Source organism: Pterocles gutturalis, unplaced genomic scaffold (genome assembly GCF_000699245.1).
Source record: "Pterocles gutturalis isolate BGI_N339 unplaced genomic scaffold, ASM69924v1 scaffold12934, whole genome shotgun sequence".
Lineage (NCBI taxonomy): Eukaryota > Metazoa > Chordata > Aves > Pterocliformes > Pteroclidae > Pterocles > Pterocles gutturalis.
In genome coordinates, this window is record NW_010128347.1 from 3758 (window position 1) to 18821 (window position 15064).

Genomic DNA, 15064 nt, shown 5'->3' on the forward strand with positions numbered 1-15064 from the left:
GCAGGGACACCTGAGCTGCTGGATGTGAGCCAGCCGGGCTCCAGATACAGACTAGCTGTGTCATGGCAGCACCGGGCCTGAGAGCTGGGCGTTATTATCTCAAGGCACTGTCAGGTCAACACAGGTAGATGGTATCCAGGCTGGAGCTAGTAATTCCACACATCCCTTCACCTGTGTTGCACATCCTTCAGTTGGGAAGTAGTCTAATATTTTGCCTTTCCCTGGGCCATACGCAGCACAGGTGACTGTGGAAGCTGGTGGAATGAGTGAGAGCAAAGTTCACAGTAGCTTCCACTTGATTGTCTTTGTTAACAATAAATGGTTCCTGGTACCTCCAGCCTGGCCCTTATCAGGAGGCAGCTGCAAACCTGGCCCAGCCCAGATGCCCAGCTGGCATTAGGTGCATTAGGCAGGCAATGGTTGCTCTATGTGCTTTCCTCTTTGCCTGCAGCTGATGACAGAGTTCCTAAGTGGCATTCGTGTGATCAAGTTTTATGCTTGGGAGAAGCACTTCAGCACCAGGATAAATGCCTGCCGGGCTAAAGAGCTGCAGAAGTTAAGAGCCATGCACTACTTGGATGCTGTGTGCGTGTATTTGTGGGCAGCGCTGCCTGTTGTCATCTCCATTGCCATCTTCATCACCTATGTCCTGTTGGGTCACCAGCTCACTGCCACAAAGGTGAGTAGGTAGTAGGGAGAGCTCCAACATTGTGTTGTGCAGAGGACAATCTACAGTGGGGCTACAGTCCTGAGGCATCTTCTCTGGGAAATAAACCCAGCCTGTGTCTCCCCACAGGTCTTCAGACTCTCACTGGTGAAGCTGTTTGGAGGATAGAAGGTGCAAGGGAGGTACCGCCTCCAGCTTATGGCTGTTTCCTTACCCACGCAGGTGTTCACAGCATTGGCTCTTGTTGGGATGCTCATTCTCCCCCTCAACAGCTTCCCATGGGTGTTGAATGGGACCTTGGAAGCCAAAGTTTCCCTGGATCGAATTCAGCGTTTCCTTGAACTCATGGACCAGGATCTGGAAGCTTATTATGCCCTAGGTAATGGCAAAGGATGCTGCTGGGCTTGGCACTCTGCACAGGGGCCATTTGGAGCAGAGAGCTGAGGTGGGAGACCCAGGCACAGTACTGGAGGGCAGCTGGCTGTAACCCCGTGATTCAACATGTTAGTTTGTCAGAGGCAGAGTGAAGGTACTTCATTTCTGTAGAAAGTGGGAGACAAGCCTATAACATTTATCTTTTACCAACTGTAGGCCGCTGCTTGTCCCCCTGGAGCCCATGCTGTTAGTGTCCCTTTAGAAGAAGCTGCTCCCTCTGTCCAGAGCTCCTCTAACACTGAAGCCTTGGCTTTGCCTGGCAGAAAGGCTGGAGTGGATGCCCCTCTCCTGAGCTCCCTTTCTCTCCTTGCTTGCCTTTTGCCACCTCCCTGCCATTCTTTTACCTTCAACAGTAAGAAAAACAGGTTATCCTTGCAGTGTTTCCCTGACAGCCAGCAGGTCACCATGTGTGTCTGGTGGGAGCTGGTGATGGGAGGGTTGGAGGAAAGTAAGTATAAGTTTAAGGGCAAGTCAGTAGGCAAGCCTCTCATTCTGTGGTTGGATCCAGGGCATCATAGTGGTGCTGTGTCTGTGTCTCATCCATTTGGGAGCAAAGCTGTGATGCCAGGTGCCTTTCATTTTCTGCCCTTCTCGCAGTAGGGTAATGCTGTGCTACTTTTCCCTTGCAGATAGCCCTTCAGGTACTGCTACTGCCATGGAGATGCAATGTGCGGCCTTCTCATGGGCACCAGTTGAGGAGGAAAGCACCAGGCAGCCCTTATCCACAGGCACACTGCAACTGCACATTGAGAACCTGACAGTGAGAAAGGTAAGCAAGGATGCAGGAGGTAAGAGAGAAGAGTGGCACTAGAGAAGCCAAATAAAGGAGCAAGGGTGACATGTTTTCATGCTTTCCTGGTCTTATGAGCCATGTGTCAAAATGTTCCCTTGCTCAAGAGGCACAGGACACGTATCACGTCTCTCAGAGCTGAAGGATGCTGGAGGAGATCCAGACTTGCCTTACAGACTGGAGGTGAGACAGCTCGCTCTGCTTTCCATCACTGCTGCAGGAGAGGACTGGGCAGGGAACACAGCTGGGTTCCAGAATAACACAGCTGTTGTTAACACTCCTTGCAGACTTGTGTCGTGCCATGTCAGGAGTGTAGTTTACCTAACAACTGTATTCAACTCTGCTGCTGGACCTGTGAGATAGTCCTAGTTTAAGACAGCAGTCAGCTTTATTACAGGCTATGTGCAGCTCAAGAAATCTGGATGAGCCTCTCTGTACTAGCGCATCAGGTTGCTCCTTTTCATTTCCCTTTGCAGGGGATGCTCCTGGGGGTGGTTGGGAAGGTTGGCTCCGGCAAAAGCTCTCTGCTTGCAGCTATCACTGGAGAGCTCATTAAGTAAGTAGCCTAAAGACTCCTCTCTGTCTGGTCCCTCTGTGCCACAGCAGGCAGGGTCTGTCCACCGCTGTCCCTATTTATAGGCCATTTTGGTCTGCTGATGGTTCTCCTTTGTTGCCCTTTCCACCCACCTCTGGTGTGCTTGCAGGCAAGGTGGACGAGTGTATGTTTGTGACCTGGATCAAGGATTTGGTCTGGCCACACAGGAGCCTTGGATCCAATTTACCACTGTCCGTGAGAACATCCTTTTTGGGCGGGAATATGATGCCAGGCTGTACGAGGAAGTGGTGGAGGCCTGTGCCCTCTCCAAGGACCTGAATGTGAGTGCCTAAGCTGTAAACCTGCCTGGACCTCCTTGGCCAGCTTTTGCATCCAGCCTAAGCCTCACTAGGTGCAGTTCTCATTCTTGCAGGGTTGAGCCTGCTCTTCCAATGGCCCAATCACATGGCATTACTGTGATTACCAATCCCAGCCCATACCTGGCCCCACTGTTCTTTAGGGTGTGAAGTCATTCTGGTAGCATTTTGGATGGTTTCTTCTGCCCAGCCAAAAGCTCTTGATCGTGGAAAAATGATGGGTTTTCAGGCAGAACCTATGAACACCTGATGCTTTTTTGGTTCGGAAGGAACTTTTATGGGGTCTGGAAGGGCTGAGTCTGTGGTCCTCCCATCAGTAATATACATACTCTAGGTGTAAGGCTTGTGGCTGTGTTAGCCAGTGAACCTGCTATTACACATGGTAGGAAGCAAGCCTTCTCCTCCTGGTTTATAACCTGATGCCTGATTTTCTGAAGTGCCAAGCACTGGGAGCTCCTGATTGCTTTGGCAGGAGCTGAGGATACTTTGTAGAGGCAAGGTATGTATTTGAGAAGTAGTAGACTACTCCTATGCTACTAAATCAAGAGGAAAAATGTTTCCAGCTACTGACACTCAATAGTTTTTACCGCTAAACTGTTTGGATGGGCCCTGGCGTGATTTTGGTGCAGGCACAGCTATTGCTTCCCCAGAAGATTCCCAGGTGCAGTTTTGGAGTTCTCAGACCAGAATTTGCTCTCAGTGGGTAGTTCAAATGTGGCCACCATATTCTGGAGTGTATGTTGCAGATTAAATGTCCCACATGGTTATGATTTAGCAACAATTCAAGATTTATTAATGGTGTGAGGTAAATCGAAGGTTAAATTTTGGCAGCACTCAATCGTTAACCAATTTAATGATTGACAAGTGATTCAGGAGAATGTGTTATGATTAAAATAGCGACTTAATTACAGATTCAAGAATGACAAGATTCATGCTAACTTACTACAAGGTATTCTAAGTATATATGTATCAACACAAAACACACAAACAAACACACAAACACCACAGAAATACTTGGATCCAGGCACCTTGACACTTGAATTCACCACTTTCACAGTTCATTACTGACTCACCCTAGGTTGGTATATGACCCAGGAAGGGTATTGCACCAAGCACTGAGTGACTCAGGAGAGGGAGGGGATTGCACCACGACAGTGTAAAAGAGTTTAGTGGCATAAATGTGGCCAAGCTTGACAGCTGTCTGCAGAACAAGTGCATGGAGTCTTGCATTGTTTAATTTTCAATAAAGTATCACCCTAAGGGATTTCTGCTAGAGGCAGGAGAGGGACTCCAGTAGTTTCCTGTCCCTTCTAAATGGATTTTCTTGAATCTTTCAGATTTTACCAGCAGGTGACCAGACAGAGGTGGGTGAAAATGGTGTGACACTCAGTGGGGGACAGAAGGCTCGAATAGCCCTTGCCAGAGCTGTTTACCAGGTAACTAGCAAAGCAGTCATGCTGTAGCAGATTGTGCCCGGTGCCAAGTCAGATGTAAAGAAGTTGGAAGTGCCCAGCTGTACAGTATGCTCTGGCAGCCTGTCTTTGCAAGCCTAAAGGTGCTAGCGGTGGGCCACACAGAGGCACTTGCACTTTTCTCTGCAGCACTGCCACCTCTGGCAGGGCCAGCAGCTGTATCCTTGTCTTCTGTCTCCCTCTCAGGACAAAGAGTTTTATCTCCTTGATGATCCCCTGGCTGCTGTTGATGCAGATGTAGCCAACCATCTTATGCAGAAATGCATTCTCGGAGTTCTCAAACACAAGACCAGGATCCTTTGCACCCACAGGACAGAGTTTTTGGAGAAGGCCGATGCCTTGGTATTTATGGACAATGGCAGCATAGTTCAGACAGGTACACTGACTTGTCTTCTCAGGCATTCATTTGTGCCTGAGTGCCAGTCTTGGAATGGCTTGAGCAAAGACGGACGTAAGGGTCGTAGGATTAACTAGCCAGGAACCCAATGATAAAGAGCTTCAGGACACTGCATGTGGGCAAAGATGGGATGGAAGGGAATGTGCAGATGCACTGATAAAGCAGGACAGCCCTAGAGATGGGGAGCTGATAAGGCACAAGATCATAGCAAGTTGTATGGAGCAGGGCCTTCAAGGGTGCAGGTGCTGTGAGAGGAGGAGTATAATAGGAATTATTACGAGAGAACAAAATTGGGCCATTTCAGAGCAAGAGGCAGCAAGGACCTGGCATCTGTTCCTCACAGACTGAAGCATTTGCATGTCTCCCTTCACAGGCACACCAGCGGATATCCTGCCACTTGTGGAAGCCTTCCCCAGGTTCAAGGATATGGACAAGAGACAGAAGGATAAAGGTCTATACCTGGCGAGCGTGAGGGTGGCTGGGGCAGCACAGCTCAGCTGAGCACCCAGACAGAACATGTACCTGATGGCTGCTGGCCTTAAAGCAGAGCTCCCACCACCTTGCTCTGCTGTGGCAGTGCTGATCTGTGGGCAGTGTCTGCACAGAGGGAGAGGAGGCTCACATATCATTGGGTATTGGCTTGGAGCAGTATTTGAATTTGCTCTGCCACTTGTGGTCCAGCTTTGAATGAAGGTCTGCCAGGATTGGTGGACTTGTCTTGAAAGGGGAGAGAGGAGGGAAGAAAAGCTTCCCTCATAGACTAGACTGGCTTTTTTCACAGCAAGGAACAGCTGCAGGAGGAACTTCTGTCGCACTGACATTTGCTTTTGCCTCTAACCCCACAGCCCCTGATGAACAGGGCGAAGAAGAGGCTGTAAAGACAGAGGCAGAAGAACCAACCCAGAACAATAATCTCGTCCACAAGGAGGAAGAGAAGAAAGAAGGGGCAGTGGCTTTTCAGGTCTACAAGGCATATTGGATGGCAGTGGGCAGCTGCTTGGCATTATCCATCCTCTTCTCACTGCTCCTGATGCAAGGTAAGGCAGTGGCCCAGCAGCACATCTCTTTAGACATTCCTCTCCAATGGAGAAGGGAAGAAAAGAAACCAGGGGTTTAATTGCTCTCCCTGCAGCAGGAAGACCCCCTTTCTCTAACCCAAACTAAAGTAGCGCCGCTGGGAGTGTGCATGTGTGGGAACAGGATCTGCTGTCCCACTGCTGCCTGCAGTTGCCTGCCTGCTCCTCCAGCAGTGCCCTGTTGCTGCTGCAGCTCAAGGCTGTTCCTTGCTCCTCCTCTGCTACTAACAGTGGAGAGTGGAGGCAGGGGAAGACTGGGCAGCGAGAAAATAACAAAAGTTGTCTAGCAGCTTCCCCTCCAGCTTTTCTGCTTCATACTTGCTGATTGGAAGGTTGAATCCCTCTTTATGCAGTCTGTCTTTCTCTGTAGCATCCAGAAATATCGCAGATTGGTGGCTGTCACACTGGATCTCCAGCATATCCCAGACAGCAAATACCTCTATGATGGTCTGCTCAGCTTCCGCGCCTTCCCCAGAGCTGCTTCTCTTCTCCATCTTTGGGCTTGTGTAAGTGAACGCTCGTCAGGAGATGCCGAAGGAAGCTGGAAACACACTCTCATTTTGCCCCTAAGTGAGAGCAAGGATAAACTGACCACCCTGCTGTAGGGGATCTGTGTGGCTGCTTTGACAAAAAGAGAATAGAAATTTCTGATCTGATGAGGTGCCCAAAGGGCTTCTACCTGGGGCCGATGGAAGACCCCTAGCTGCATAGTAATCAGAGTATTTGTGCCAGCATGGCAAAGGGGTGGTCTCTCACAGGAGTACCAGGTTAACATATCCTGGTTTCCCCTTGAGTATGCTCCTGGGTTCTCATGCCCTGTCTGTGAGTTTACTGTCATGGAAACCTTGACAGATCTATAATCTTCTTCCTCCTGTGTTCCAGCTCCCCCATTCAGGCTCTGGACACCAGCCCAATGCCTTCCAATGGTTCACTGGATGTGAATTTCTACCTGACAGTTTATGGGAGCATTGCAGGGGCCAACTCCCTCTTCACCGTTCTTCGGGCCTTCCTCTTTGCTTATGGCACTATCCATGCTGCCGTTGTCATTCACAACCGACTGCTCCAGAGGGTTCTGAAGGTAATGGTCAGAAAGTCCAGGGCAGGCTGGGGCTCCTGCACGTCGCTCTGCCTTGACATGCTTCTCATAGTTGTGAGTAAGGGTTTGGGAGGTGGATTAGGGTTTCTGCTGGTATTAGCTAACGAGCTCCTCGTAGGCCTGTATCCAGAAAGGGCTGTGCCACAGCCAGCACAAGGAGCCAGTGAGCTGGAGTTCAAAATGTGTCCTGTAAGGCTTGTTCCATTCCACGGAGGGGTTTTTAATGGCTGCCACCTGCACCTATTCACTCATTGGGTTTAAATGTACAGCAGAGATGAGGGCCAGTTGCATCAAAGTAAGTTTTGCAGGATCATGAGCTCAGATGCAGATGGGATTGGAAGGAGTCATTAAGCAAGATTTAGGGCTGATGATGGTATGTGCCAGTTAACTTTCTTTAGGGTTTGGACTTCCTTGGGCACTCAGGCTAGCATTAGAGGATTGCATGATAGGATTAGAGGCCAGGATCAGAGGATTGTCTCACTGGCCACTGGTGGGCCAGTATGGGATCTTGGTAGCTGTCTGCTGTTCACCACAGAAGAGCTCCTTCCTTTTACCATGCAAACAGCATGAGTTGTATCGCTGCGAGTGGATGCTGGCTTTGGAGTCTGAGATTTCTTCTCCAGCTCAGGAAAGGAAGGGGATGGTGGTGGCCATCCTTTTGTGGTCTTATCAGCTCCCCTTGGTGCTGCTCTCCTGGGCATTTTTCTGTGGCTGGATCTCACTGCAGCTGACCAAGTCATCATTTCTGGTTCCTTTGTTGCCAGGCCACAGTCACCTTCTTTGACACGACACCAACAGGCCGGATCCTGACTCAGACCTATACAGGGTGGATGACAGCCTGCCATTTTTCCTCAACATCTTCCTGGCCAACTTGTACGGGCTCCTGGGCATGCTGGTGATAATCGCCTATGGCCTCCCTTGGATTGGGCTGGTTTTACTCCCACTGGCTGTTCTCTACTTCTCCATCCAGCGCTATTACCGGCGCACGTCCCGGGAGCTCAAGCGCCTTTACAGTGTCACCCTGTCTCCCATTTACACACACTTCTCAGAGACCCTCTCGGGACTGAGCAGCATCAGAGCCATGCGGGCAACCCAGAGGTGGGTGGAAAGAAAGAACACCCAGAGAGTCAGAACTGTGGCTTTATAGTCCAGGGCCTTCCTGATGTGGGGCTGGTTCTAGGATGGCAGGAACGTCCCTAAAAAAAAGGGTAGAGTGGTGTGAACCTCTGTTGTGCGCCTGCCAGGTTTCAGTCGGAGAATCAGCTGCGCCTGGAGCAGAACCAGCGCTGCCTCTTTGCCAGCAACACAGCGATGCAGTGGCTGGACATCCGCTTGCAGATGATTGGGGTCGCTGTGGTTACTGCTATTGCAGGAATTGCCATCATCCAGCACCAGAAGCAACTGGGAAATCCAGGTAGGCGGCCAGGGATTGTTCTATGCCCATCTCTAGGCTGCGGCCCAGAGCTGCACATCTTCCTGCACTGGGGTAGGATCGAGAGCTCCAGCTCTCTGTCCCTCTGCAAGTCACCCACAGTGTAGTGCTTCAGCTCCTGTCCCTCCTCCTGTGTGTCCCCATCCTCAAGTGGGATCCCAGACTCCAGAGTGCTGGCTTCTCCCTTGTTTCTTTGTCCTGCCACCAAGATCCCAGCTCCTTCCTGCCAGTAACGTTCTTGCTTATGCTCTTGTCCTCGCAGGACTTGCGGGCCTGGCGCTCTCATACGCCCTCTCTGTCACAAACCTGCTCTCAGACCTCATTTCCAGCTTCACTCTGACAGAGACCATGATGGTGAGTGTGGAACGGACAGAGGAATACACCACAGACATCCCCATGGAGCCCCAGGATAAACTGGTCCAGGTAATAGCTCAAATATGTTCTCAAGGACTGGCCCATCTTCTGGCTCTGTGCCTTGTACTTGCTTCCTGGGGAGATCACAGGGTTTCAATGAAGGAATGGAGGGCCCTCACCCACACAAACCTGCTTGATCACTCATCCTTTACCAGTATATTCCTCAGGGAGTAGATGAATCTGTGGCAGGAGCTGGTGAAGGCTGGAATGATGAAAAGGGGTAGGAGAGCAGAACAGGTGCTAGGTCCAAGCTGTGCGAGAAAAACCAACCTAGGAGGGGGGGTGGAGATGGAGCTGGGCTTTGTGTTGGGTCTGCTGGGAAGCCAGGCAACCATCCAAAGGGATGGATGCGGCTTGGCCTTGGAGAGGTGGGGCTGAAGATGACAGCGGGTCATGGCCATACTCTTTCTCACCCTGGTATCCCACTTAGGTTGCTGATGACTGGCCAAGCCAAGGGCTTGTGGAGTTCCAGCAGGTGGTCCTGGCCTACCAACCGAGCCTCCCCAATGCACTTGATGGTGTGAGCTTCACCATTTACCCTGGAGAGAAGGTGGGGATTGTGGGTCGCACGGGATCTGGAAAATCCACCCTTTTCTTGGCCCTTTTCCGCATGGTGGAGCTGAAATCAGGCCGGATTCTCCTGGATGGTGTTGACAGCCAGCTGGTGGGCTTGGAGGAGCTGAGGTATGGAGGGCTGAGCAGAGTGGAGGGTAGCTGGGGGGGCTGGAGGCTGAGAGCTATCAGTGGTTGGATGCCAAAGGGAAGAGTGAGGAGGAAAGGACTTACTGTCATGGCACCCTTTTCTCTGGTTGTAGCAACTTCTGATGAGTTGCTCTGTTGTTTCTGAACAGCTGTGCTAAAGAAACCAGGCTGAATATGTGACCCACGTCTCTGTGCCTCTAAGATACGTAGCAAGCTAAGACACCCCACCCCAGACAAAAAAAAAAAAAAAAAAAAAAAAAACCACAAACCAAAACAGGCCTTTGCTTTTCTGCAAAACCCACCCCATGAGCCCTCAGCACTTGTTTGCTTGCAGATCTAGGCTGGCCATCATCCCCCAGGATCCGTTTTTGTTCAGTGGCTCGGTCCGAGAGAACCTGGACCCCCAAGGAAGATGGTCAGATGCTGAGCTCCATGAAGTGCTAGAGCAGTGTCACCTGCGGGATGCCATTACTCAGATGGGTGAGTCTGAACCCAGCGAGAAGCAGCTGGTGAGCCCTGGTGCTGGGAGAGGGGAGAAGGCCCCAGGTCAATCAGGGAGCTGAGGAAAAGGGACCAGGTGGATGCAGTAGGGAATTGTTGAGGTGGGGCCACACTGGGAACAGGTCAGTGGGATGTAGTGGCATTCCCTGAGATCTATCAGCAATGGATTAGGTGGCAGGAACTTGCTGACGAGACCAGGCCCCAGTGGATGTTAGAGCAGAGCCTGAGAGATAAACAGTCCTTCGTTGTAGGGGAGCATGGCATCTCTGCCAGATGTTGCTTGTGTCCAGCTGTAAAGGCTCCCGTTCCCAAGGTCTGGGCCTGAGCAGGATTGGGATTTTGAGTGCTCCTGGGGAAACCTCAGACTAGGGAAGCTGTTTGGGGCCCTGCAGAGCCTGGTGGGGTGACTGCTGAGCTTAACCCCTGCAGGTGGATTGGACAGCGAGCTGGGAGAGAGGGGATGGGACAGAGGCAACTGATGTGTCTGGCAAGAGCCCTCCTGAAGCAGGCCAAGGTGAGTGCCCTGCCTCCATCGGAGCAAGGGGGAGGGTGAGCTGCTGATGGCGGTGTGGGGACAGCAAAGCAGAGCGCTGCAGAGTTGGGGGTGTGATGGGAACAGATGTCCTGTACTAACTGCTTGGGTTGTCTCTAGGCAGGGATTTGGGTCTTCCCTGTGGTGCTTGGGAGCTCCCTTCACTCTCTGTCCCTGCCAGGTGCTCTGCATCGATGAGGCCACAGCCAGCGTGGATCAGAAGACAGACCAGCTGCTGCAGCAGACCATCCGCCAGCGCTTCGCTGACAAAACTGTTTTGACAATTGCTCACAGGTACGGAGGAATCCACACTCCACACGTAAATTCATCCTCCCGCTTCTGGGAAGTGGTGGCACACCTGCTGTGCCTAGGCCTTGACCTGAGCGGGGAGATCTTCACGATGAGGCTTTTCAAGTGCAAAGGGCTGGACCTTGCCAGTAGTTTGCCTCTTCTGCTTTATTAGCCCCCATGTGCTGGGAACAACTGGATGTGAAAACGTACCCAGAAAGTGGGGGGCCAACAAAGGGCAAAATACTGCATCGTATGGCAGATGGCTCTCCTGGGCACTGCCTACAGGGACTGGGGGAGTGAAGCGGACTTTGTGCTTCTGCCAAACAGGGCAGGGAGCTGTGGAGACCTATCCTGCAGAAAGGAGCAGTGTGGAGACTCGGGAGGAGCAGGCTCAGCAGAGGGCACTGCAGGACTGCCAGTTCCTGGCCAGGGGAGGCAGAATGCTGGGCTGTTTGGTTTTCCAGAAACCCTGAGTTTTGGTCCCAGCCTGCACCTGATGCCAGCAAGCTTGACACTGCCCAGGCAGGACAGGGAAACGGCGCCTGCCCCACAGCAGAGAGATTTAGTGTAAGAGTGGGGGCAATAGATGGTTAGAGGTGGAGGGAGGAGGGCAAAACGTGAATACTATGGATAGTGACAAGAGATGGTTCAGCATCAGGCAGTGCTCTCTGCCCAGGGTTTTCCCACTCTTGCCAAGTGGAGGAGTATTTGGAAGAGGGTTATGCAGGTGTTTTCAAAGCACGAAGGTTACCACAAAAATAAAAATCAAATGAGCAGGTGGCAGGGGCTGGTGTCCTGCTGCACAGAAGTGGGAGTGATGGATGACAGGCAGGTTGGGCTGGGCTTGGCAAGTGAATTGAGTAGGTCTTGTTAAATACATCAGGTAGGAGGGAGGCAAGAGGGGTGTGAAGGGGACGTGGTTCCTGCGCTAGGGAGATTATGCAGAAAGAGAGTAGAAAGGTAAGGGCACTGTGGGCTGAGGTGTGTGGTTTGGGGGGAGGCCACACCTGATGGTAGAGAAGTAGTTAGAGAGGAGAACCAGGAGAGAAAGGAGTGGCAGCAGGCAAGGCAGTGAGACTGGCTTGAAGATGGCGTCAGCCCCACTTCTGCTGGGATGAAGGGAGATGGGGAGAGCAGTAAGGAGGGAGAGATGGTGACAAGGTTGTTTTGCACCCATGGTTCTTCCATGCCATTCAGCTTCAGGTGAAACATTAATTGGATGGGTGAAATCTAGGATGGGAAGTGACTCAGTATTTGTTCTTTGTCCTTTCAGGTCACTTCCAGTGCTGCAGCCTGGATTTTTTATTTTGGGATTGAATATGTAATTAGAGTCCTAAACCCCATAATGCTTTTACCTGCTCAAGTCCTGTGCTGTGCCTTCCCTGTGACTTGCAGCTTTGCAGGGCCGTAGTTTCTCACTGAACAGTGCGCAACTGTGCGAAGAACTCCCTCCTCAGGGCCAGAGGTTGCTGCCCTGCTAGCAGGCTGGGCAGAACTGGGTGCATACGTGTGCTGCGGGGGCTGTGGTTGGCAGTCTGGCAACTGCCAAATCCACTGGTGGTGGCAGCATAAGCAAAGATGCCAGACTGCTGGGGAAGGGTGGCTGATGCACAAGTCCATTTCTGCCCTCAGGAAGTGGCAGGTGAGGAAGCGTAGGGGCAGACAAAAGCAACTCAATAACTCTCCTGTGGGAATGGAGAAATCTTGTGCAACCCCAGAATCAGGTGTGCCCTGAGCTCTCCCTCCACATAGCTTCCCTCTGCACTCCTGGTGCCCTGCCGTGCCCACACCAGGAAGGCTCTTTGGAGAGGTGATGTGTTTCAGCAGTGCACAGAGGCTCTCTGGGGAGCTGGACTGCAGTGTGTCCCTGAGTGTACAGGGAGCAGCTCTGCAGATCCTGGTGCTGGGCAGGTCTTGGGCCACCCCTCAACTGCAGGGGAAGCAGTATCTGGGGTTTCTCGTTAGATCCACTAACACGTGTCCTGGCATTTGCTGTCCGCAGGCTGAACACCATCTTGGACTCAGACCGTGTGCTGGTGATGCAGGATGGGAGAGTGGCAGAGCTGGGTTCACCCACCCACCTAAGCCAGAAAGACGGCTCCTTGTTCCAGCGCCTCCTGCACAGGGGACAGCAATGACCTCCCTCCTGGGCTGAGCCCAGGCCGCTCTCAGGGCTCTGTGGCTGGCTTTCCTCTCACGTCAGCTGCGAGCGCTGTCCCTGGGTTATTCCTGCCTTCAGGCAGCAATTGGGCATCTTGGCAGGAGCATGGCACTGCAGCCCTTCCTTCAGCAGGGAAGATGGGACGGGGTGTTTAGGGCCATGCAAGCCTGGCTGGTGGGATGCTGTTCCCCATCCAGGCTCCCCTTTGAGATTACAGAGGGCTTTTCTCCTTACTGAAGAATCAGTAACTACTAGTCTGAGACATAGTCTCACATGTGCAATTTAAAATAAAGTGGAAACATCCTTTTGAAGTTCTCTTATTCAGGTTCCTGTCCTCTTTTGCCCCCAGACACAGACTTGTGAGATACAGGAGCAGTGCCCTCTCTGCACAAACACAACCCTACCTGCTCCCCACTACTTTCAGAGGGTACTGGCTTTTCCAAGCCCAGAAGGTTGCAGCTGGAGACCTTGCTGCTCTTCCTCCAGTTTACAGGGGAGAAGCTCTTCCCCTGAAGAGCCAGAATGTGATTACGTTAAAGGCCTTGAAGGCTAGTTTATTTCAGGATCACTTTTCTGAGTGAAACTCCCTGTCCCTCCTGTACTCCTCCCAGCTGCACAAACCCACAGCTGCTTTCAATTTTCACATCAGATTGCTCTTCCCATCTGAACCCTTGGACTCAGTCTTCGGTTGTCCCCTTCTTCCCAGCACTGAGGCAACACATAGCAGGTACACACCTTTGCTATGCTGTCCTGCGGTAGGGCCTCTTCCTTTCCCTGGGGCTGTAGGAGCCATCTCCACCTCTGCAGCCAGAGCATGGCGTGGGACTACTCCTGTGCACAACCTGAGTTTGCATTCTTGAGGGAAGTGATGGAGATATGAATCCAGAACAAGCAGCTGAGCAACCTGATCTAATTGGATCTGCTGCAAGCAGGAGGTTGGTGTCCAGAGGTCCCTTCCAACCTAAATTACTTTGATTCTCTGATACAGTTTCTGGGCTTGTATTTGTTTTATTTGATAAAGGTACATCATCCATCCATGTATTAAAAAAATAATCTTTCTGATGAAGCCCCAGTCCCCTCTCCCAGGTCTCCCTCCTGGCTGAGTGCTTCCTCCTCTGCCTGCTCTCTTCACACCATCTTGAACCCAGGTCTGCAACCCTACAGGCCATTAACAGGGTTTGGGTTGTGGGGTTTTTTAGGCCACTGCTTAGTCCTCTGTGGCCAGGAGGAGGCATGGAAAACCCTGTCCCTGCAGAGACGCTGATTACTGCACCCTGCACCAGCATGGGCAAGAGCAGACCTGGTACAAAGGCAAAGCGACCTGGCCACCTGCTGCCTCTTAGCCATGCTTCAGCAATGGTGGAGGAGGCAGGACTATATTTGCTTCCCATGGTCATCCCAGGCTCAGTAACCTGTCCTCTCATCCCCTGTGGGGAGCTTAGCCTTTGGTGTATCAAAAAACACTGTAATGGCTGATTTGAGGTTAGTGCCCTCTGCCTGCCTTGGAGTGACTGGGAGGGGAGAGGAGGATCTTGTCTTGCTCCTGAACCAGCCCCAGCACATCTCCAGCCTCGTCCATTTACCTGCGAGGGCATACGAGATGGACCAGCTCGGGCTCGGAGGACCCCAGAGGGGAGCAGGCCATGCTCCTCCTTGTCAGCAAAGAGAGAGAGGGGAAGGAGCCTGGTCATTTGTGGCCAGACCAGAAAGGACGGCTCGGTAAAGTGGGGGGAGAAGACCCCTGGATCATCAAGAGGAGAGTACGGAACATGTTTGTAACCCCAAGTCCGACAGCAAGAGGAGGGAGCATGACCCAGGGCAGAAGAAAGGCATGAGGAGACCCCAAATGATCTCCAGAGTCTCTGAACTGGCTCACAGAACCGCAAGGCCAGGAGCAAGGGTGTTTGCTCGCTCCCTAGGGACATGGCATCTGAAACGACAGCCTCCAGAAACAGCCAGGAGCCACCCCGAAAACAGCCAGGAGCCACCCCATCCGGTATGGGGCCAGGGAGGCCCACGTGGCCACAACTGTCCCAAGGGCCCCAGAAGCAACATCCCAACGCCAGCAGAAACGTGGACAAAGCCCCTTCCAGCAGTCACAAAGAGGAGTTACCAAGGGCCGGGCAGAATGTGGGCTGGCAGGAAGGCCATACCCTCCTCCGGCACCACCCGTCCTGGTTGTGAGA

The 15064-nt window shown here is 52.2% G+C and overlaps 1 protein-coding gene across 1 annotated transcript in view; it reads left to right on the plus strand.

Moving 5' to 3' along the window:
- ABCC10 (ATP-binding cassette, sub-family C (CFTR/MRP), member 10) overlaps positions 1 to 12855 on the plus strand; it is a 16150-nt gene extending 3295 nt beyond the window's left edge. The window contains 21 exon segments of the mRNA XM_010079592.1: positions 452 to 679; positions 890 to 1046; positions 1732 to 1871; positions 2369 to 2448; positions 2597 to 2768; positions 4142 to 4240; positions 4463 to 4652; positions 5047 to 5124; positions 5519 to 5710; positions 6120 to 6255; positions 6632 to 6827; positions 7610 to 7652; positions 7655 to 7943; positions 8090 to 8259; positions 8540 to 8700; positions 9122 to 9375; positions 9728 to 9873; positions 10324 to 10353; positions 10356 to 10408; positions 10608 to 10720; positions 12720 to 12855. Coding sequence (XP_010077894.1) covers positions 452 to 679; positions 890 to 1046; positions 1732 to 1871; positions 2369 to 2448; positions 2597 to 2768; positions 4142 to 4240; positions 4463 to 4652; positions 5047 to 5124; positions 5519 to 5710; positions 6120 to 6255; positions 6632 to 6827; positions 7610 to 7652; positions 7655 to 7943; positions 8090 to 8259; positions 8540 to 8700; positions 9122 to 9375; positions 9728 to 9873; positions 10324 to 10353; positions 10356 to 10408; positions 10608 to 10720; positions 12720 to 12855 — 3063 coding nt within the window.
- Positions 12856 to 15064: the final 2209 nt, after the last annotated feature.